The sequence below is a fragment of the Tripterygium wilfordii genome, chromosome 4 (assembly GCF_013401445.1).
Source record: "Tripterygium wilfordii isolate XIE 37 chromosome 4, ASM1340144v1, whole genome shotgun sequence".
Taxonomy (NCBI): domain Eukaryota; kingdom Viridiplantae; phylum Streptophyta; class Magnoliopsida; order Celastrales; family Celastraceae; genus Tripterygium; species Tripterygium wilfordii.
Genome location: NC_052235.1, coordinates 7,189,765 through 7,213,699, shown reverse-complemented (window position 1 = coordinate 7,213,699; position 23,935 = coordinate 7,189,765). Strand labels below are relative to the sequence as shown.

Sequence of the window (23,935 nt, the reverse complement as noted above, 5' to 3'; positions counted from 1 at the left end):
TAAATTGAACAACATGAAGTGTGAATAAAAATAGGTTAATAATGCCCATATTCGTTCTCCCAATATTAACTACAATCTACTGCACTTGTTACACAAATGGAAACTCCCAAGAAAAAGAAAACAGCATTGTCCCACATTAGATTGTAACAAGTGCTCACATGACTCTTCCTGCACCATTTTCTAGCAATCAAGTTCGAAAGATTGTTTCTCCAACGTTAAAACCTACCCACAAATGCATGATCAAGGAAAACATAATAAGCAGCATCCTAGAGTTTGCCAAGTAAGAATCCAATTACAAAGGCCCCCCCGCCTAAAAACAACCTACACGCAGAGCCAAAGGTCAGTAACCGTCATTGTGAGCCTCGCTGTTGTTCACAGCAGTAACAAGCATCCATACGATTAGATATATAACTATCAGATAAAATTCTTCACAAGTGAGAACCTCCCATAACTTGTGCTGCAATGAACAGACTTCAAATGGAGTCTAAAGGAGAGACCTACTTGATATCTATTACTTTACATAATATCACATTTTAACAAAGTAACCCCCCAGCCTAAGATTTTTGAATGGGTTTTAGTGCAGGAACTGGCTATGTTACAAACGGGGGCTTTGCCCATAACTTCCCAAATCATTGTTCATGGTCTCTTAACAGAGCAACTCACTGCCGAGGTACTGCTGGTGTTGTAGGTTGATGGCTTTGCCCATAGAATCCAATACCCGGGGGTCGATAATATCCCCCATTTGCTGGAGACTGCTGTTCCTGGGATTGCTGGGGCTGAGGCTGCAACTGCTGTGGAGGCTGTGGAGCAGGCCTTGCTAAACCCATTGTGATATGTGGAGGTAATGGGGGTGGAGGTGGCAATACATTAGCCCCGTATCCATAAGGCATTACCCCAACCATCGTACCAGCAGACTGGACAAATTGATTTGTCGATGGATTTGCTGGAGATAAAGGTGGGGGAGGTGGTAAAGGTAAAGGTGCAGCATATGAAGTATGCACCTGACTGGGCTGGGAGACGGATTGCACACTTGTAGTTGGCGCAACATTAGTCCCAGGTTGCGGCTGTAGAGGGGTAAAATAAGGCAAGCCACCTGCATCAGAGTTGCTACCATCAGAAACAGCCATTGGTTTTTCTAGTTTTTGCCGTTTTTCTGGAGAGAAAATGGATAAGCCTGATGTAAATCCAGAAGATTTTAGGCTACCATTCATGGAAGCAGCTTCTTCAGCAACAAGGGATGAAAGAACAGAGGTCAGCATCTGTGCAGAAGATGTCGAGGCAGCAAGCTTCGCTGCAACAGCTGCTGCTGCTGCTTTCTTGCTCTCTTCATCTGTTGCTCTCAGAGGTGCATAAGAAACAACAGGCTGCGTAAGAAAAGGTTGGGGTGGGGTGCTGAATGGCTGAACGGAAGGCACAATTTGTTCCACGATTTTCATAGCTTCTGTTGGAGGAATGGTGTTAGTGGTTGAGGGCCCAGTAGGAAGTGATGACATCACCCTTTTTCTGATACTGCTTGCTTGCTCAAACTGACCTCGGGCAACCTGCATAGTCATAATCAGTCATTGTCTGCCTAGCAAAGTAATTTCTGTCTCAGATAAAATGAGAAGTAAAAAACTAATGCAGCATGGGCAAATAAATAACACAGTTAAAGAACATGAACCCCCCACAAGATTTAGCATATTGCAAACCATTAGAAGCATATATTAGAAATATAGCTACAAAAGGGGCAAAAAGGTACATAGTTTTCTGTCAAGGGTCAAAATATATCACAACAAATCTTTATAAGCATACATCATTTTACTCAAAGCAACTACATAGCCTTTTATCAGGGATCAGATAATCTTAAAAGCCTTTTATCAAGGATCAGAATGGTCTCACAAGCACATGAACAACTAAGCTTAACACATTCGGCAAGTATGGAAAGCTCAAGACCCGACACTAGCGGAATTTTGAGCGAAAAACTCCCGACCAGAAAGCCAGTCTTTGACAAGTGTTCGTTTGTTTCAAGTATTCCTTGAAACCGAACACATAAAATAATCAACACAGCACAAGATTGGCTCCATTCTACTGCTAATATCTCTGCTCTGGGGTATGGGTAAAGGCAATTTTCCATCACAATAAGTCTACATCAAGAATTGGCTATTAGACCCTTTTTGTCTCCTATAGGGATGGATGAGCTTCCAAAGCATATTCAACATAGTCCTTGGTGGGCAAGAACAAACCAAGCAGCAAGATCTTGCCATTTCTGCCTTTAGCTACTTGTTGGCTAGCGCATAGTTGTTAAGAGCGCACTTCTCTCAGTCGTTGCATGGATAGTTAGCTTAGCAGTGTTAGGTTTTGGATGTCAGATATGCGTACTAATGTCATGAGACCAATAATGAATTAGGTTGAAGTTTGAAATCTGGGGAAAGACACTAAACTAATGGATATAAAATAACTATAACCAAATAACATGAAGGGTAAGTTCAGTATAGGCATAACAAAAAAATAATGAACTGGCTAAAATAAAGAGGAAAGAAGTTTGAAAAGATTATTTTTATATATATCTTGGGTCAATCAGAATAACAAACCGATCGTGGACAACATATCCAATAATGGCAATAAGTTTAGGCTGGGTAGTTGAAATGAAAAAAAAAAAAAAAAAAACCCCAAGGTTTTATGGAAGTGAAGGACACCCGTGAAGTTAAAGGGTAGAATTCTACACCCCTAAACATATCCAATATGTTGTAGGCCTTGCTTCATACTGAAGAAAGCTACTGAACGTTGGACTGTTGCGAGATAACATGCTCAAGAAAACGAATGTAGCACCATAGCGGAAACAAGAGAAGTACATTAGATTCACAACAATTCAAGGATGGGATAGCAAACGACACAATTTGATTAAATGAGTGATGACACAAGCATAGAATATAACATGAGCACTTTCAATCGATGACTGGTACGGTGGTGCAAGATGTTGAGATAATGTAAGTAAGAAGCTATAATGTAGCTTAGATGGGCTTCACTTGTTGTCTTTGTTTTATTTTGTGTGTATTTTACTTTGTTGACCAAGATATTTGATTTATATTTTACCTATGGTGTGGGGGTTGTCTGCATCTTGTATAGGGACAAGTGTCTTGTTTTCAAGTAAGTTTAGTTTAGCCACTTAGATCGTGACACCTGCCATGGAGAGCTAGGGTTAGACATCTCCCCACATATAAAAACTGCTTCAAAATATTATTTTTGGGAGTTTAGAAAATTGGTGAGTTTTTCCTGAAATCTTCTCCTGCCACTGCCTTCTGTGCTGCAGCCTTCCTCACCTCTCTCTCTTGCCCTTCTCTAGTCCTCTTCACTATTTCTTTCTTCCCCTAACTTATTTCTTATCTTTTCACCACCTATTGCTAATTGTTATGTTGATGTCTCTCTTGGTCACAATCTTCCTACTTTACCACCTCACAGTTGGTTCCTAATTCTTCTTTCCATACCTTTTCACCTACTGCTGCTCCTTGCTAGTTCGTTGTGTTTCTATCTGGTTCTGTTTTCCTCTCACAGCTTTCTCCTTTCTCTAGCATTTCTTATATATCCCCTTGCTCGCTCAGCGTCCTTTCTAGTGGCTTGTTTGAGTGTTGCTGTTTTTCACCCGATGTAAGTCTAGTTTGTTACTTGGCCAATAACCAGACAGTTTGTTCTGTTCGGATTATGGTAGTTGTATTCTATGAAGTTCTTGTTTAATTCCATTGAGTTTGCCACTTCTTTTCATTTATCTCAATTTCTACATCTAGGATTGCATCAAGACATTCAAAAGAGATGGAGAGACAAAAAGGGACATAATGGAAATGAAAAGAAAAGGACACCAACTCTATGGGATAGTGGAGAGCAAACCTTTTGATTGGAACAAGTGGCAGAAAAGAAGGCACTACATATTTTGCAACTAATTTCCCTTATGAATTCATGTAGCCACTAATCAAAAGAAAAAAAAAAAAGAGTTCATGTAGCCAACCCATATTTCAACAAATAAGGCTTCGATGATAATTCTCATATCCATTTTAAATGTTCATACCATAGGTACAAACCTTGATACAGTGGTATTGACACTTTATTGCAGCTAAGGCATCAGAGGTGCAAACAACCAAAATAGCATTACAGACCTGTAGCTAATGCTACATAGCTATTTTGCATGTAAAAAGTATTGTACACTACGTGACTTCTTTTAAAATACATTTACATGCCATAGAAACTGTTTAGTGTGACAAATTACATTAATGGAAATTCCAATAGAAATATCAATATTATGCGTTCATCAAATTTTTAAGAAATACTCAATAATTTTATACGAAGATGGAATATTTAAGTTATGAATATAACTAGTAACAACTAATATTAAAAAGCAACATTATTTCTCCAAAAAAAATGTTATGAATATAATAATAGCAACAAGCCAACAACAATAGTAAGAACACCCCTTCTCTTTTGTCTCCCCTTAAGAGGGTGGGGTTCAGTATATCAACCTTGTATCAGAATGTAACAATAGTAGTGCCTTGGTCTTGATTGTTCTGACTTCTTCTGAATAATCATACTCAAATTTACTACCATAGGGAATATGATCTTTAAAGGAGAAAAATTGCAGTATTAGTCATACTTATCAGAACCATCCAATGGACATGTTAGCATAATGAGAAAGTTCTACTGATTGGAAATGATGACCTTAGCTTTTGGTATGGGTAGAGAAAAAAGTGAAATGCTGGCCCAAAATGGGAGAATGTTGACTGGAATTAAACGTAAAATGGAAAAAGAGAGAGGCAGAGCCTTCTATCTCACCAATGAAAGCCCATCAACACCAAAAAGCACAGCTCTCATGCAAGGGCACCCGTGTTTATCTTGAGAATATTGTTTTGGATGTGCAGTAACTCAAGGAATTATAGTATAAAAAACAAGACTATTAGATCTATGGTAGGAGTAGTGCCAATTGAATATAAGATATAAGAAAATTGTTTAACATGGTGTGGGCAGGGACAAGTACAATGTAAAGATGGTAGGCAGTAGTGAGAAGAATTGAAAAAGGTTCAAGCAGGAAATAGTATCAAAGAGAAGAGGAAGACCAAAGAAGACATGGAAGGAAGTAATAAGGATATGGGCTCTATAGGATGAGTGGGAAGCAGCTCTACATTGGAATGAATGGCAAAAGAGAGAATCCACTGATTGATTTCTCTTCAGGGTTCTTATAGCCAAACGCAAAGTCTGTGGTGGTAATGCGTGGTGGTGATGATGTTGTTTGTTCATTTACCTTTATGATGTGAATGTAAATGATAGGAAGTGAACTGGCATGACATAGGTTCCCCAATGAATTTGGCTGACACTAGTGGTTCTTTTATCCTTTCTTATGTGGTACCCTTCGGTAGTACAACCAAACAGAGTTGAAAGAATAACCAACTATTATCCACTTAACATTTTTTTATGGGCAAGTATGGGGGAGGGGGGATTAAAACCCCTGCTAGGGGTAGGGACATCTCTGCTGGGGGCCTCACCATATCCTTAGCATTTAAATCAAGGGATGTTGCCCATTTTTTTAACCATGTCATAAATTCCTAGTTGAAACCAACTCATAAACACCTTACATGTATTCCCAGTAATTGCTGTCATGATTTGGCATAATTGAACACTTCAATAGATAAAGCATAGCATCCTATTATGCTCCCCAAGCAACAACAACTTTTCAAGCTGGCTACAGAGAAAGGATAGTAATTCTTACCTGCAACGGAGAGCGAATAACCTCCAGCTTTGATTCCTGACAGTGTTCAAGATGATTGAGATAAACTTGCCAGAAATTTCAAAAGGAAATTGCAGAAGCAAAAAGTCAAAGTAATTCTAAAGACATGTACCTGTTCTTGAAGTGCTTCTCTAAGCTGAGAAACCAACTCAGCCCTTGCTGCTTCAGCATTTTCAAGTTGCTCAACACATTGGCAAAGGACATTTTCTTGCTCTTGTAGATCATCCACCAATGTAGAACTAAGTTGATTCCCTAACATCGCAGGATAGAAAAGCAGGTAATAAAATACCAACATCCAGTATATGTTTCTACAAGAAAGCTGAGATGGATTATAATGCAGAAGAAACTCTCAAGTTCGTCGAAATTCACAAACAACCTCTCCTTTGAACTAAAGAATGGGAAATATAAGATGAAGTAACTTTATGAGGGAAAAGATAAAGTAATAGAATAGACTTCGCATCTTGCGATTCCTACCAATTTTAAACCATATGATATGGAGGCTCTTTTACATTGCATGTGGCATTGGCATAAAAAAGCAAACAACACCCATACACAAGACTCGCAGTGGACGTGGTCGGAAATAGGTAAGATGTACGCAGACCTTACTCCCATATACTATGTGGAGAGGTTGTTTCCATAAATTGAACCACTAACCTCTAAGTTGCACCTCCGCAACTCTACCACTGAGCCACATGTTCGCCTGTTACATTGGCATAAAGGGGAAAAAATGAAAAAACCACAGAAGCGTGCATATGCCGTGAGTGCGTGTAAACGCAGAGTGGAACTCGGTTGTAAGTTCTTTATGGAATCAAGCCATTTCTTCAATGTCATATTGATTCAGTATTACCAAAAGACTGCAGCTATTGAAAGATATTCAATTTTCTTAAGTTTTTACCGAGTAAATTAGCTAACTTATGCTGTAACAACATTGAAAGCACCAAAAAGATGATAAATAACATAGCACCCAAAAGTTAAACCAAAAGGTTAGAACTCAAGACTCTCTAAACCACCTAATTATGCGATAAGTAGTGCGATGGCTTTTAATACACCAGAAAAGATGAAACCAACAATACACCTGTACCTTGACTAGAAGCATTTTCAATGTCTTCAACAATTTTTCCCACATGAGATACAGCAGTACAACACTTGCTTAAAGCAGATTCTTCATTGACATTTTCATCAAGAACAGATTGAAAAGCAGTCAGTATTTTTTCTGGCAGACCACCAACAGTCAATTTCTGAAGTTGAGAAGAGGAAGAAAAGACAAAAACAACAATCAAAACCAGTAAATTGAAACAAAAGTGACAGATACTATCACATAAGAAACTAAATGCTTACAATTCTAACTGAATAAGCATCTCGTTTGACAATTTTGATAGGATTAGAGCTCTTTCCATTGCTCTGCAACGTAGAAGGAGGATTCTTACTCAGCATTTCATCTTTAAGACTCTGACCCCGAGAACCAAACACTTTTCTTTCCTCCCAGATGTCAACCTGAAAACAGTGCCACCGATGGAAAATATAAATAATGGACCCAAAAACACTAGCGATCTTCAAAATATAGGACAATGTCAGAAGTAAAAATACTTTCTAAAAGAAGCAAAACTCAATTGCAGTATGTCATCAAATTTCAACAAAGCTCTAGGGGATTAGGCAGAAGTACAGAGATGGGAGTATCAGACACAGCAACTTACACAAGGCACAACTAGATCACCAACATAAAACAATGCAGGGTTCTCCATCATCATCATTATTATTGAAAGGGAAAGAGCAATATTATTAGTGACAGGGCACCAAAAGGTGCCAGGAAGTGAGGAAACATATTAAAGTTTCTGAAGTTCAAAATCATGCAAGGTCCTCAAATCTCAATACACAGATTTATCCCAAAAGTATATCTTTCAACGACTCCCAGATCCTTGCATCAAACCATCAAAACTCGATTGCATTTAGCTCAATAAAGAAACAAAGTTAGAGAGGCCGCCTTTGTTCTATTAGCCAGAGATTCAAAATGGTACGGACTTCATTCACAACCATGTGAGATTCATCTTCATCAGATATTACAAGAAGTAGGACGTAATTGCATGGTATGATGTAGAACGAATTTGAAAAATCCGAACTAGAAGTGTTTTTGGTGAATTGAGGGGTTAGAAAATTAGGGATTGATGTAAATTTAGATTACAGGGTAACTCGTGGTTTTTGTATGGATTACGGTGTGACAAGGTTTCAAAACAGTATGAAGAGTCAAGGGAAATGGAAGAAATCCGTGTTGGAAGGAACTTGAATGTCGAAGAGAGGAAAGGAAGTTATGCTCAAATTCAAGCTGCTCATTTAGCGGCATGGTAGCTTGGGATATGTCAATACGTATGTCATGAGGCACGTAACTCAAATGCAAGGTAGAAGACAATCGATAAAAGAATGAGAAACTTACAAGTCTTGTTACTGCTTTCTTTCCATGTTCATCGCCATTTTCATAAACAAGTCCCAGAGCTGCAGGAAGAACCTTCCAGAATTCATTCACAAACTCACTCCCCTTCCGCCGACTATTTTGCAAAATATCGTTTGCCAAATATAGAAAAGAAACACGCTGCTCTCTTTGTGAAGATCTGAACAGTTTACCCCATGTTTCAACAATCTGTCTAGCTTTCTTCCGATGGGACATACACCAACGCGACAGAGCTGAAGCAATTTTACAAAAGTGTATTAATTCAAGCATCCAAGAGCAAAACATAAACTCAAGACATTAATGATGCAATTGAAAGTGTTCATACATACAAAATTTACAATTGAGTTTTAACAAGAAAAGGAGCATCTGCAAGAACAATTGTAAGACAAGTATCTTTAACTTTAGAATATATTCAGTCGTCGATGAGAAATTTGTGCCCAATTGTTTCACAGGCACTAAATGGGCCTACTTTTTGGCCAAAACAAAAACTGCAGGTGCTCACCGCATTGAGTGAACAAACAGCAAAGTAGTGTCATATAACCTTGTTTTTCACAAGTCCATCGTATAGCCTTGTTGCACAAAAGATTCAAAAGTGTTACTTGAAAGAGGAAAAAAATTAATCAAGACAGAATCTCTCTCTTTTAGTGTCACGACATTGTTACTTTTTGTAACCTCTTATCAAATTGGAAAAAGAGGATAATTCCCAAGCAACGTGAAAAATGTTTTCAACCTTTATCATTGTAATAGAACAAGAATTTGTCATTCAGATTTTATGAAGTAAGTATCCTCTTAAAATTTTTGCCTTCGCAATCTAAACCTCTTTCTACTGTTTTCACCTTATATTACTATTATAGTTTGTTCCAGAAAGTAAAAAGAAAAAGGAAACACATTGATGTCAACTAGATCTAAGGCATCTCCATGAGCTCGTGATATCATTACCACATGTGTACATGTGTAATAATAACAGAAATTAAAAAGAATTAGCACAAAAGAAAAGAAGCATGCAAATATTCTTTAAAATGGTAATGCTACTCAAGTTGCAATGGAACAAAGATTTGATACACATACAACCTTGCATGAGGGTATTGCCCCCAGCGAGAATCAAACTCAGGCCTTCCAAGTCCATACGGTGGCCCCAGAGAGATTCACCACCAGGCTATCACCCAAGTCCCCAAAATATAAAATTTAAGGAAATTGGTTGAAAAAGTCAATACACGTGACCGTAATGAATCTTTATTAATTGGAGATATATTATACTGGCACAAGTCGGAAACATAGATTCTTTTCATATATTCTACACATTGGTATCGCAAATCATGGCTCCAATGAGGGCGAACTTATATTACACAATTTAATTACAATTTCCAATTATTCTGATAACTTAAGTAACTAGTTTTACAAGTGAAAATATCCTGGTAATTTTATCCAAAAAAGAAAAAACATAATTAAACAAGATCTACACAAAACAGTTTACTGTTTATTTAGATATTAACTTCAACAATGCCACACAAAAAATAATCAAGGTAGTAATAAGCTAATTTTTAAGAGTATCATGCATTGCAACAGAGGCCCAAAAAACCAAAGAAATAATGAAATATTTCGAACAACAAAAAAAACATTCCCAACGTTACACCATAACAGTACTTATGCCATCCATAGGAACCAAGGAAACATCCAAAATCATAGTTATCACCAAAAATGAGCAGGAAATATAAATCTCAGGAAGTCGGAACATACATTCAATGCTTTGTTGCGAGTTGTTGAGTTTTGACAACTTCTCAGATAGTATCTGCCCGTCAAACGCGTCGTTGTTCATCCTGCTTTGACAACTTCTCACATATCCTGTGCCAATTACCATATTTAGAAGAAACTTTCAAATGAGTAAAAAAAGAAGAAAAAGAAACAACAAAAACAAAAGGAAGAAGAACAAGAACAAGAAATAAACTGAACTCACCAACAAATAATGGTTGCCCATATATTTTACAAGTTACAAAACATGACACTAACAAGAAATGGGGCACCAGAATTGTGCACCACTGAACAGTAAACATGCTTAGTAATGTCTGATGGGGTTTGTTGTATTTGCCATAGATAAACGACACTTTCACAGCAGCTATGCCAAAATTATTGATTCTAGTGAATTCCAAGTGCTAATTGTGATCTCCTTGTGTTCCTAAAATTCTTAATTTCCCAAAAGTCTTAAATCGAATTCAATTTGTACAAGCATAGATATTAAAAATAGCTACTAAACTGACATACAAGTAAATAACTATGCTTTTAATAACAGTATATAAGCATGTATTACTGGTAACAGTACATAAATTGCATGTGATGGAAGTTGATCAAAGAGACAGGAGAAAAAAGACACACACAGAACAATCAATGAAAGGAGAAAGCAATATACAAAGAAACACATATACGTACGTCGTAGTAGTTGCAGCCAGAGCAGAATCAACAAAGAGAAGACAAAAGGTCAAAGAAAATTCAACGAAAAGAGAGCCTTGCGAAAGAGAGTATTATAGCGATAAAGAGGAAAAATGGAGGAAATAACTAGAATTTTCACAGTGAAATATTGGAGGAAATTAAATACTTGATTTTTACTTCTTCTTCCTCCTCCTTCCTTCTCGCGCGATGTAGGGTTTCTTTCTCTGTCGTGCAGTCAGCAGTCTGATTTCGTCAGGGGACGTCTGAGGCTGCAGAAATCGATCTGATCTGTTTCTCTCTTTTTTTAGTTAAATGGGCCATATGACCCAGTCCACTTATATCTTCTAAAGCCCAAAACCGCTCTCGTTTTTGAGGCCTAACAACTTTTAAGTTTAAAATTAGGCCCAGAAGATACATATTAAGCCCAAAAAGCTATGCTTACTTGGAAGTTTTTTTTAATGTGTTTTTAGGGGGTTAAGTATACTATCCGTCACTGAAGATTGACCATTTTCTAATTTAGTGAAAACAAATGTTCAAATGTTTCAATTTAGTGACCCTAAAATTCAAATTTGTTTCAATTTAATAAATCGGGTAGATTTTGACCTTCTTGGGCAGTCAACATACCAATTGTTTCCTTCAATAGAGGTCTCTCTATGAAACAAGTCATGATACCACGGCCCATGCCATATCTAGAGCCCTTTCTGTTTAGCGGCCCAATATGAATTGGATCTTGGGGTGGATAGTATGGAGAGGCCCAGTTCAAGTATGGTCTCTTGCTATGTCTCAGAGACGCTCGAAGGCCGAACCGCACCGCCGAAGCACGAACGAGAAAGAGAGCGAGAGAGGCAAAAGAAAAGAAAATGGAGGAGGAGACACTTTACCTGCAACTGCACAAGCTATCGATGATAAACTCCGAGGAATTGCTAGACAACATACTCACAACGCTATGGAAGACGCGGAGAACTGGTCTACGGTCACCGGAGAAGTCTCACGTTCAATCTCTCCTCAATCTTCCCTCTTTTGGCGAAGTCGATCCTGTAATCATCTCCTCTCTCTCTCTCTCTCGGTTATCGTTTTTTCATTTTAGGTTTCTCGGTTGTTTTCTGATAAACAAGGATAAATTACCTTATAGTAAAACCGGAATGATAAGTGCACTCAGCTCTGTTTGGTAGCTGTAACCTGGAGAATGGACGGCTAATGAAAATTGAGAAAGTAAAAGTATTTTCACATTTTTTGGTTCTTCGGTTCAACATTGTTTGGTCATTGTTTCGAAGATTAAAGTGCAGTTTCTGTATAATTTTCTGGTGTGTGGGGGGGTTTTTGGTCAGCAAAGAACTGGCACTCCTGATGCTTTGTACAAATGTTATTGCTTGTACTAATTGATACATTTTTCAGCATTACCATTTGGACATTTGGTACCTCATACTTCCGACAAATAATTAGTTGACTATCATGTCACTTTTGTATTTAACTAAAATTTGGATACATTTGCCTAGTTTAAGATGAAACGACTTTTGAAAAATTTATAAAAATCTGACTCTAGGTTTTGGCGTGCCTTCGTTCGCTTATCAGAAAATGTGTACATGAGAATTTTACAGCAGATGATATTCTGAAGCTGTTCCCAGCTGATCTCTCGCTTGATCTGCAAAGCACACTTGTACTTTTGCTTCAGAAATATCAGAATCTGTGGAAGGAGGAGATATCAAGAGAACAGGTAAATCTTCGCCATGACTGTATGTTGCACCTTGTGACCTTGTGCTATTTTCGTGGTAATCTGTAATTATTGAGTCATGACTGTGTGTTGCACACCTTGTGCTATTTTCTTGGTAGTCTGTAATTATTGAGTCTTGGACATGAGCTTGTAGCTCAATTGAATATGGCTATATATCTCATGTTTGAAGGTCATATGCATTTGCAAGGAGATACCAATAATAAGCATATCGAAAGTTGAAGTTGTGACAGGGTAAAAGGAAACTCTCTAGAGAACAATTCTGAAGATTTGCAAGGCCTTTTGTCAGGCGGTAGTTTTTACATGATGTTTAATGAAGTTCAGTTGAAGAATTGAAATTAATTTTACAAGTTACAGTTTACTGACTGCTAGGTGCAATGCTCCTTTTGTTTATGAATAATTTGGTAAGATAATGATACCCCACTTCAATAGTTCTGTAAAGAATGGATACTTGGTGAAACACTAGCTGATTCTCTGTTGTACATTATTTAGTTTCTATTTTAAATATCTCTATATGGTATTGGAGTTTCACCATGGTTTGTTCGTGCTCATCATATCCAGCAACCATTGCCAAGGACTAATTTATCGTATCAGGTCAAGACAAGTGTGCCACCGTCATTCACATCTCTCCCATCATCTGATATTCCAACATCACTGTGGCCTCATCAAGATGATCCCACTTCCCGGTTTATTCATTATGTTCGTGGGATTCCAACACCAATAACAGATTCGACGGCATCACAGTTTGCTGCCATACCTCTACCAGCTGACATTGGTTCTTTCGATGACCTGGTAGGAAGGTGTTGATATGTTTTCATTCTTTGATCATCTCCTGAAGAATCAATTTGCAGGGTCTTTTATTTCTTGACTCATGCGTCTACAAGTCATCTATGTTACTTCTGGGAATCCTCACTTTTTCCTACAAGAGATAATTTCTGGTGTCCTGTTGATGTCATTTGATCCTAGTTACCCCCAAGACACTGCTAATGTCCCAAAATAAAGGCTCCATCAACACTCTTGAGTAGATAAGAACTTGCTGCAAGTTTCGTCACTGATATTCTATTAGTAATGAAAATGTAAGGTCAACCATATTTTCATATCAATCAGCAATTAAAAAAGAGTTGGCTTTGGAGGAATTTAAATAGGAGTTAAAGAAGTGGTGATTCTGGTAATTCAATATGACTTGCTCTGCTACTTTTTCTCCACTCTGAACTTAGATATTATTGCTCTTATGTTGCTAAAAATCTGGAATAATTCATGTTTGAAGGTCCGCTGTTGCACATACAGGCACGATTAAAAAGTTAAGACCTTTTAAATGGTTTGAAAATTGTCCTGATGCCTGGATTTTCTTAATATGCAGGCTATAATACCCCGCCTCAAGTCAATGACGTGGACCATGGAAAATCGCAACTCATCACCATCCAATAGGGTAGCTGTCGTCACTCTCAAGGTATGAGAGTTTACAACTTTTGTCTTATTATGTTAATTGGTTTGAGAAAATTTTGAATGGGGAACATGCTTTCTAAAAATCAACTCGCATGTGTTTGTTTCCTGAAGTAATAACTCTTTTCCATGACATTCTTAATGGCACTAAGATAACTTTCATTCTTGAAGTGAATAGAGTGGCAAACTTTGACATATTTAGTGAATATTTTTAATCTTTAACGTTGCTAATGGTTTAGAATGGCAAGATTTCTCCTCTTCTTTTTATTGCTTGCCACATACCTAGAACACCACTCACACGTTTTTTTTTTCTTGTTCTCATTTACAGCTGCAAGACTACGCTAAGTCTTCTTTAGGAGAAACGGAGGTGAAATTTAAGCTTTCTAGAGACACACTTGAAGCTATGATAAGATCATTGACCTACATCAGTGAGCAACTATCAAGCATGGTATGCATGCTTTTCTCTCTTGGTATTTTAGCAGTGAAAAGATTAGAGAATTGAAGACTATTTTGGGAACCTTACTGCCCTTTTAAGCTAATCTTGCGCATCAACAAGAAAGCTTAAACTGGAAACTTTCACTCTTCCTGTGGAGGACAGAATCCACATGAAAGAATTCAAAACTAGTTACCTGCTGCTAGGCGTGCAATTGGCACCCGTAATTCAGCAAGTACTTGTTTAAACTACCTCCTCTCTTTTTTCCTCCTCTCTTTTTTCCTCCCACAATAATAGAAGCCTATCGAATATCACAGCCTGTGATTGTGTTTCAACGGTATTAATTTTTTTCTCTTTTTTCGGGGAGGCTGGATTGCTACCTGCATTTGATAGGGTTGATACCGATGTATGGTTTCTTGAGGGGAGATTTTCTTTATCTTTTCACTCTTATTTCATTTTTTTTAAATCTCTCTTTTGTCAGGTTGGAACTTCTACAGGACCAGTGCAAAAGAAGCAAAGGCAGTAGCATTTTTTATGGTTTTTTTTTTTTTTAACCACTGGGGGAACCACCACAAGACACAATCCTTAGGGCCGAGCCCTGTGCTGTAAACCCCCAAGGGGAGAATCCAGCTACCCTCGCCAAACCTAAAGCATTTTTTTATGGTTCGTTGTTTATAAACTGTGAATATTGACATATATTATTATTACCTTTCTGTGTGCATCGGCATCCTCCGAGCTAAGACTCACAGCTACATACTGCAATTGAGCAATTATTTCTATCACTTTAATGGAACTCTTCTCTATCAGTCGGCCATTATGTGACTATTAAGTTTACAATTTATAAGCATTACCCAATTAGCCTTTAGAGTCAGCCTGGATCAAGATTCAAGCAGAGAAAAGGAAATGTATATGATCGGCTGCTGTGCTCAGAAGAGTAACTCCACTCTTCTTTGTTTTCCAATATCTTCCAACAGCCCTAACTTCTCACTTCTGTTTTTCCCAGAAGTCTCACTGATTGCGTTTATTTACACCCGAAAAGGCCTTTTTTGTGTCATTTAAAATAGAATAGTACCCAAAAAAAAAATCAATCATAAAAGCAAAACATGTCATTTACAATATTCAAGAATTCTAAAAATCTCACATTTAAGCTTCAAGCTGCTGTACTCCTATAGGTTGTAGTGGAACAAAAAGGGAAAGATAATAACACTTCAAGAAAGCAAACCAAAACTCATTCTTGAAGAAACCAATCAATAAATCAAGAAGTAAACTAAAAACACTAACCACGCCAATAAACCAGAAGGAAAACCAATCACCATGAAAGAAACCAAGAGGGGAAATGCACTCCTTTCATATTCATCTTCAATCCGAATCACTGGAGCTTGAGCTTGAGCTCGAATCAGAACTCACATTTTTAGATTCTTTCTTCTCATATCTTGTATCTGGTATACTCAAACTAGAGTTCCCAGAAGTTCCATCAAGTTCATGTTTTGTTTCTGAAGACACAAGCACACTAGTTTCTTGAACATCAGATTCTATGTTTCTTGATTCAATCTGCTGGGTATGACCCAGCTCGCTTCCTTCTTCTGCCGATCCATCCCTTGAACCCGACGATTTTGGCAATCCATCCATATCACCTTCGGAGACCTGCTTAATAGCAGCGTCAATATCTTCCACAGATCTAGCCTCATAAACTGGCAAACCTGAATTGTTTTGTCCATGACGTTCGAAAACATCCACAACAAGCTGATCCTCAACCATACCGGGAAGAATGACTTCTTTAACATCTGTTCCTTCATGCAGTTGCGTGAAAGCTAGGTCAACGCCCTCAATTGATCCACCTTCAAGGACCGGAAGCTCTTGGCTGGCATCTCTCGGGTCTGAGTCTTCGGGAAACAAAACATTTTCATGACTGCCAGTACTAGTTTGTTCTGGTATTTGCTCACCATGGACTGATTCACCAACTTCATTTACTCTAAAGTCCCCAACTATGTCCAATTCTGACAAAAATCCTTCATCAATGTCCCTCAACTCATCTGCCTCCCCGGTGATATTTTGCTCAATAGGAGAACCATATTCTTCCATTGGATAATGATGGTCTTCTGAGACATGACCACCATCCTCATATACAATGCTGTCCAGGATCTTGTCTTCCATACCTACTACACCAGCGGATGGTTGGTCAATGAAATTCTCATATGGGACTAAGGTGGAATTTGAGATCATAGAGGAGGAATTTTTTGAAACTTCATCCTCGGGATGATGAAGTTCCCGTTCATTTCCATCATTAATGGAATCTACTTCCCTTGGAGAGTCTACTAGGACTTTATATTGTTCCTACATAATGTGGGAGAAAACATGATTAGCCTCAGTATCTGGACTATTTTAACAGAGGTTCTATGAACGTTGAAATGAAAAATACAACTCAAAAGTCAAATAGTGATACCCAGAACAGCTATTTTACTGATATGGCAAACAATAAGAAGTCAAATGACAAAATAAAAAAGTGTCATAGTTTCAGTATCTGAGCATTGTGCGGCTCACATGCTATGTAAATTGCTCGATTTTTCCTAACCATACAATAGAATCTGTAACCTTTCCACTTCAAGTTCACATTGCACTATAGAGCTTTATTCTGGTATCTGAATTCGTGGAAAAGGGAAAAATCTTGAACTAGCAGATAGAGGAATGAGCAATTGTTTCAACATTCGGACAAACGACAATACATTATCTATGGCTCATTCAACAAGGACACTTTATTTTATTAATGGCCAAAACTGCAAGAAGTAGCCAAGAAAATAAATTATTTAACAACGACCAAGCATCATCGACAACAGTAGTCATCATATAGAAATTATTCACACATTCACATGCTTAGAAGTTAGAAGAACCACCACATGAATTGAGGGAAAAATTTCATATCACAAAGAAGATTTAAGAGCTTGAAGTTACCTGGCCTACTGGGAGGTGCTCATGAACATCAATCGATGGATCAACCACAGATTTATCTGACCACGAGGGCTGTTTCTCCAATTCACCTACATGATTTTCCCCAGGAAGCATATTTAGAGAATTCAAGTCTGATGGAAGTATTTTCACATCTGCATCTTCGTTGAGACCAGATGAGGGAAGATGTTCTTGCACTGCAGCCACCACATGCTCTGATTCCTCCGAAGCGGACAAATTTAGCTTATCAGAAGTTTCCATGTAACTCAAAGCCAACACATCCACTTTCTGCTTCGCATCTTGATGGCCCTCAACATGGGTTTGAGAATCATAACTTGGTGATTGATATTTATCCAGATGAGGCTGAACATTTTCATCCTTATGTATCGTGGCTTCTTGAATCACTTCATTATCTGATGAACATGATGAGTGGACTTGTTCCCCCTCACGATTGATGGCATCTTCATTCGCTACCACATGCTCTTCTGCAGATGCTGCCTCGGAAGATGGTACATTGCGATCCACTGAAACATGCTCAAGCATCAATGACAAAGTCAAATGATTAGTAGAAGTCGTGGAATGCAAATTTTCACCCACATCTGGGTTTACTCCAATGAGAATTCCCTCCTGAACACTTGATGAATTCACTTGATCCTGTTCATAAGAATAGTTCTCCTTCTTAGCATTCATAAACTCATCTCCTGACCCATCAGAAGACGACCCTGAATCAACTATAACATGGTCAACTCCAGATTCGGGCACCATAGTTTCCTCCCCATTATCACGATTAGCATTGACTCCTGATGACTCATCCTTTCTAACATCGTGCTCATGAACATCTGAAACTTCTGATGATTTTGATTCATTTGCATCCATTAGATGCACTTGTGAGGAGGTTATGAGCACCTCTTCATGACCACCAGCATCCATCTGAGTGCTCTCAACATGCAATTTAGAGTGGCCCTCAGCAGATTCAACCAAAACCAGAGGTGAACCTGTTTCAGATATCTCTGCTTGCGTATCAGAGGATATGGAGGAAAATGAGTGGAAGTTCTCGACTGCTGGTGGACTTGAATCATAAACAGGCTCCCTATGATGATTTTCATTCGTCACCCCACTTATAAATTGGAACTCCGGCTCCTCAATTGAAAGTTGTGTTGAAATGCCAGATTCTCCAGTGTGACCCGTTGATCCTTCTTCTCTAACATCAGATGTTCTTTCATCTTCTTCTGACAACGATGACAGGCCCAATCTTCTGGTGCATTCCTCCTCAAATGGTTCGGTCTTCAAATGACTTTCACTAGTGTCAACATCCACTGAAATAGCTGGCTCTCCCACTTCCGGTAAGCTCAAATCAACTTCATGGTGACTTAACAATTCTCCTATAGGAGTATGCAACCTTTCTGCTTCAGACAAGCTAGACCATATCTCATGATGACTTTCCACATCTCCCAATGTAATTTCCTCAACATTATGGAGAACATCTATTCCCTCAATTTGATCAATATCCACAGAATCAACTTCAGATGATTGGCTTCCATGTTCAACCTGGACAGAAGCATGGTCTATGTTGGAGATTGCATCAGTTTCTTGAGAAAAATAGTGTTCATTGTTCTTCTTTCCCTCATCCTCCATGGCTGAAGACACTGATTCAGTATCAGGAACAGAACTTGCCTTAGATTCACTAACATCACTTAATTGCCGTTGGAATGAAGGATAGCCCGCTTCATCTGTCGCAAATCGTTCTGGTACAAAATAAGGTCTCCATTTGAATTCTTGCCTCTCTTGTCTAGGACCCCCTAAAACTGATGGCCCCACACTAAAACTTTCATGCCTTCTGAAAATCGGTTCCCTTGGTTGCATTGATGTGAATTCTTGTTGAAAACTGTCCTCCTTGAGATCAGGCTTTTCCTCGCCTGAGTCATAAGGAAGATCAAAAGGGTTTCGTCTTGGCAACAATATGGACGGAGCAGACCCAGGAACATTGTCATAGGGGTCGTAAGAGATATCAAAGGGGTTGCGCCTTGTTGTTGCAATGGATGGAATACTAAGAGGAATATCCTCACTGTCCAAGTCTATGAGATTCTTCTCAGCCATCACCCTCAAATTTTTACGAGCTCTTCTCCTAGCAATGAGGTTCTCCAAACGTTGATTCCTTTCAAGCTCTGAAGTCCCCAAGTCAATCAGGTTCTTTTGGTCATCCTCTGTCCATTTGATTGCAGATTTACTTCCATCCTCCTTACCTTCCTGCGCTGCTTCTCCCTCTTCATCTTCACCGTCTTCTTCTTCTGCCTGATTTTCCATATCTTCTGTCTCTTCACCGCTTTCGTCACTTTTATGAGATTTCTCTGAAGCAGCATATGATCCATCATGAGATAAATGAGCATGAGGTGGAGCTTCATCATCTAAGAGTGGGTGGAGCTCATCAAGCAATGGAATAATGTCTGCCATGGAAGCATCTGGGGAAGAACTCTCTGCTCCATCAGATCCAGACTCATCATCCTCTTCATCGTCGTAGTTGGCATCCTCTTCATTGTGATCTTTTGCCTGTTTCAATGACGAATCCCACTGATGTTCCATGCGAGCAGCAGAAGACTCTCCGAAAAATCCATCATCTTCATTATCAATATTCTCATCTTTCATGTTTGCAATTAAAGAATAATGGTGCTCAAGATCCTCACTGTCAGTCAGCATGCTTTCAACCATATGTGCTTCAAGTTGAGTTCCCTTATTCTTCAGCAAATCACTGAATTTCCCCTCCACATCTTTAGTTGCTGGCTTCTCTAACTGAATTTCCCTGGAACCCTCATTAATTAGGAGTGTTGAACCAGCTGAACCATCCTCTTCCTCGACCTTATCAAGTCCATCATCCAATGGACTAATTTCTTCATCAGATTTCTCTACTATACCTCCTTTCTCCCCATTAAATCTCTCTACAACAAGACTCTCATCTCTAATAACAACACTGTCCTCTCCTACAACTCCGGATTTTAGAGATGCAATCTCATGGGAAACTTTCTCTTCTTCTTCTTCTTCAATTTCAGGTATATTTGATTGTCCAAAACTCAAAAATGTCCCAAGCAAAACGGCAGTGCACACTAAAACGGGGGAGGCAGAGACCAAAAGGGAAAACAAAAATGGAAATGATCTGTACAGGAATAACAAGAAACACACCATACCCACGAGAAATGGGTGATTGCAAACTGATTTATAACTTCTTCTGATTGAAATGGCAAGAAACCTCCTCATCCGAACCCCAATTTCCATAGCGGCGCCCATTTCCCTGTCTCTTCAAAAATCTCAACCTATTTCCACAAAAATTCAACATAAACCAAGATAGCCAGATTAGATCCAGCAGAACAAATAAAAAAAAAAAAAACCCAAAAAAAAGAAGGAATTGACGAATAATAGGATAAGCAGAAACCCACCTCAAAATTCGATCTAATGAAATACAGAGCAGTCAGATTATGATCAACCCAATACGTACCTGAAAGCAATAAAAAAATTTATGGGTTTTCGCCTCAATGCAAGATTCTCCAATGAGAGCAAACGATCGGAGAACGTGAATTCAATCGACTGAGAAATCAAATTCAATCGTATGATAATCAACTATTTACCTGTAACACAGAGATGAAGTAAACTAAAGGTTCCGGTTAAAGCATGATGAGAGAAGAAATAGAGATAGAGAAGTTACCAGATAGAAACCGAGATCAAAGGGCAGACAATAAAGGTATGAAGAAACCCAAAAGAAAAAAGGGGCTTGTTGTTGCTGATTCTTCCCTTTTCTTTATCTTTATCAACTTTTTTGAGCTCAGTAACCGCAATGGAGTGCTGGGTCGGGTATTCAATTACTGTTTATTTTTTCCCCTATAGAGAGAGGAACAGAGGATGGAGCAAGAAAGCTCTTTTCCCCTATTTTTTTTTATTATTTTTGTTCTGATTTACTATTTTAGTTTATTCTCATTGTTTTAAGAAATAATATAGAACTTTTTAAAATTCTTTTGTCAAATAAAAAATAGGGAAAAAAAACATTAATTTTCATTTTAATGTATTTTCTTTACTCTAATATATATTTTTTGAATATCCTTATTAAAATAAAGACATTACTTTCAATCACTTATCATATTCATTTTTCAAAAATTAAAAATATTATCTTCCTTCATTGATGCCTTAAAAATTGTGGTTTATATTGGCTTCTTAAATTCATTATGAATAGTTGAATTCCTCTCAACCATTTTATATAAGATTCCATTTGATTAGATGATAAATGATAATGATGTTTATTCAACTTATATTTGATTTGGTATTGATGAGATCATTAGGAAAATTGTGTCCTAAATGGTAATTTCAATTGATTACAAAGATAGAAGGTGGCTTCAATGATGGCTTTGAACATATTACCATCTAATTAATATAGTTTCAACTTAACATTAGACAGTGGTCCAGGAATATGTGTGGGATTATCATTGTTATCTAGGATAAAGTTAGGGTCTTGGTTTCTTTTCTTTCCAAGTTGGCAGCTGGAAGGATGTGAAGGCCACAAAGGCACAAACCCTTCCCATGTTGTTTGCTATTATTTTGTTTATTACTTTTGGACATAATTAATCAATTTGGTTTGGTAGTTCAGATTCACTTTTGCATTAATTATTTAGGTATGGATTTGGTCTATTCTGGTTTGATGACATGTAAATCATGTTCGGCTTTCAAACGTATCAAGTCGGTTCAAACTAGGATTCTTTAAATGTTGTTAACGAGAATTGCTTAGTTGCGAGATGAACAAACGTAAGTTAAGAAGTCTCTCCAAAGTTTGTTACTCGGGAAAAACACTCCGATGCTTAAGTCAAAAAGTGAGGAAATAAGGAGGTTGATAACTTCATAGGTCGTAGTTATCAAATAGAAAAGTATGAAAAATTATGAATGAATCTTTTACCTACGATCAGAGAGGTATCTTTTTAATGTATAAGTCAAATCATCCTATATATCACAAAAATAACAAATGATAGTAGAATGTTAAAATCATTAGAAGAAGGACCTAAGAATTCTTGAATCACATCTTTGATTGTTACATGCCATCAAGTACAAGGAAACAGAGTTCTCAGATTACATCAATGAATACCAAGAGCTCTCTCTCTATCTCTCTCTGTGTCCATGATCACACCATGTTTCAGGCAAACATTCTTCTCTCTTTTACTGGTAATAAAAAATGGAGTGTCTATTGCAGATGGACATGTTACAGAAGATTACACACACACACTTACCAGCATACCATATCACCTGACCATCACTCCGTTTTTCAGCTATGCAGTACTTGTGCATGTTCCACTTACCATGCTTCTTTCTCTCATTCTCATTATCCTCATTCCTTCTGCTCTTCTTCTTCTTCTTCCTCTCATCTTCAGTAATGAATGTGTAGTATCGAGCGCGATCAGGGTTTCCTTACTGTTAATTATATCGATAGTTGCTTGCTGAACCCAGTGCCCTGAACCTGCCTTTCTTGAAACTCTTTGGGCTTGGTCTCCCTTCACAACGGAGAAGACGTAGAAGCAGTATTTTTGGGATTCGTCGCAGATGTTGAACAGGGTCCATGGCTCCTTAGTGCCGTAGACATCCACAACACTTATGAATTGAACTGGGAGATGTGTCGGAGGAAAGAGCCGTTTCTGGGAAAGATAAAAGACAACGAGCTCCTCGTCGGTGGGCATAAAGTGGTAATCGGGCCACGAGGTTTCTCTACGAGGATTACTCGGTCGAGGAAATCTTTGCGTCTTCTTTGAACTAGCCGAAGAAGAAGATGCAGAGTATTTGACGCAACAAACAACCTTATGATTCAGTGAATTTTCTTGATCATTGTTCAGAGAGTTTCCTTTGTCATCAACAAATGAATACTCGTGCATGCTCCAATCCGCAATCTTCCTCATATTCTTTTCTTTGTTAGAATGTAAAAGCATTTCTCGATCAAACCCAATCACATCTCCCGCTCCGTCTTTCACCCGAAGAAGTTTACGACAACGCCAAGAACCCGAAGACTCTGTCTTTCTTCTAATAATTTATGTAATAGTGAACTTTTCATGTAATAATTTATTTGATAAAACAGTAGGAGTTCCTCTTTAGTTTGAATAAAGCAGAACTGTAACACCAGAGGAAAATAAATAAATACCAAGAAAATTGTCGAAATCACCTATATGTACAAGTAATTAAAATGTGTACATAATTGGGAATTTATGTAAGTAGTATCATGTTAAGCGTACATTAACTAGTACAAGAATAACGATTATTATTATCAAATAAATTATTACATGAAAAGTTCACTATTTTTAAGGGGTAAATTAGTTGATAAGGATAATGAGTGTGATTATTAAGTGAGGTAAGTAGAATAGTTAAAGAAGTGACAAGTGGGTGTTATATTTTGGCATGTGAAGGAATGGAGTAAAACGTCTAAGGAGATAGGGAGGGGGTGGCAATCTAAAAAAAACAAACAAAACAAAGGAAAAATATCTCTATCATAAGGAAGAGAAGATGCCATGTAACCCAAATTAGAGGTAATCATGAGTATCTAGTAAACACTTGTCAAGTCAATAGATGAAATAATATCCAAAGTTAAAGTCTCTATAAATAGTGAAAAGAAACGAAAGAGATAGCAAAGTGGAAAGTAGGAGAATTGACGTACGAGTGTGAGATAGAGGCAAGTGTTGGTGAGTCACTCGTGATAGAAATCCAAGACTAAAGGTTGGAGTTTAGACGGATCTAAGATAAATGGGATTTCAGAAAGTATAA

General features: G+C 37.9%; 3 protein-coding genes across 7 annotated transcripts; 1 reads left to right on the top strand and 2 right to left on the bottom strand.

The window, feature by feature from the left end:
- Window positions 1–159: 159 nt before the first annotated feature.
- LOC119997137 (regulation of nuclear pre-mRNA domain-containing protein 1B-like) lies at window positions 160–10,906 on the bottom strand. 3 transcript variants are annotated; one of them, XM_038843967.1, is made up of 9 exons: window positions 10,780–10,906; window positions 9,927–10,031; window positions 8,175–8,422; window positions 7,085–7,240; window positions 6,828–6,984; window positions 5,859–5,998; window positions 5,729–5,764; window positions 1,205–1,541; window positions 160–1,093 (listed from the first exon to the last, which is right to left on the bottom strand). In XM_038843967.1, the coding sequence occupies exons 2-9, from the start codon at window positions 10,003–10,005 to the stop codon at window positions 660–662; spliced, it is 1,587 nt and encodes a 528-aa protein (XP_038699895.1). In that variant the 5' UTR covers window positions 10,006–10,031; window positions 10,780–10,906; the 3' UTR covers window positions 160–659. The 3 variants fall into 3 exon arrangements, with proteins under 3 accessions (XP_038699895.1, XP_038699893.1, XP_038699894.1); XM_038843965.1 differs by having other exon boundaries at window positions 160–1,541; XM_038843966.1 differs by having other exon boundaries at window positions 160–1,541; window positions 10,791–10,896.
- A 487-nt stretch (window positions 10,907–11,393) lies between these two features.
- Window positions 11,394–15,083, top strand: LOC119996459 (protein FAR1-RELATED SEQUENCE 3-like). 3 transcript variants are annotated; one of them, XM_038843102.1, is made up of 6 exons: window positions 11,396–11,650; window positions 12,157–12,327; window positions 12,904–13,134; window positions 13,703–13,792; window positions 14,114–14,233; window positions 14,700–15,083. In XM_038843102.1, exons 1-6 carry the CDS (start codon window positions 11,474–11,476, stop codon window positions 14,742–14,744), a joined length of 834 nt encoding a protein of 277 aa, XP_038699030.1. In that variant the 5' UTR covers window positions 11,396–11,473; the 3' UTR covers window positions 14,745–15,083. The 3 variants fall into 3 exon arrangements, with proteins under 3 accessions (XP_038699031.1, XP_038699029.1, XP_038699030.1); XM_038843103.1 differs by lacking the exon at window positions 14,700–15,083 and having other exon boundaries at window positions 11,394–11,650; window positions 12,937–13,134; window positions 14,114–14,460; XM_038843101.1 differs by lacking the exon at window positions 14,700–15,083 and having other exon boundaries at window positions 11,395–11,650; window positions 14,114–14,459.
- Window positions 15,084–15,290: 207 nt separating this feature from the next.
- Window positions 15,291–21,023, bottom strand: LOC119996458. Its single transcript, XM_038843100.1, has 3 exons — window positions 20,649–21,023; window positions 17,168–20,466; window positions 15,291–16,552 (listed from the first exon to the last, which is right to left on the bottom strand). Exons 2-3 carry the CDS (start codon window positions 20,438–20,440, stop codon window positions 15,578–15,580), a joined length of 4,248 nt encoding a protein of 1,415 aa, XP_038699028.1. The 5' UTR covers window positions 20,441–20,466; window positions 20,649–21,023; the 3' UTR covers window positions 15,291–15,577.
- Between the last annotated feature and the right edge of the window lie 2,912 nt (window positions 21,024–23,935).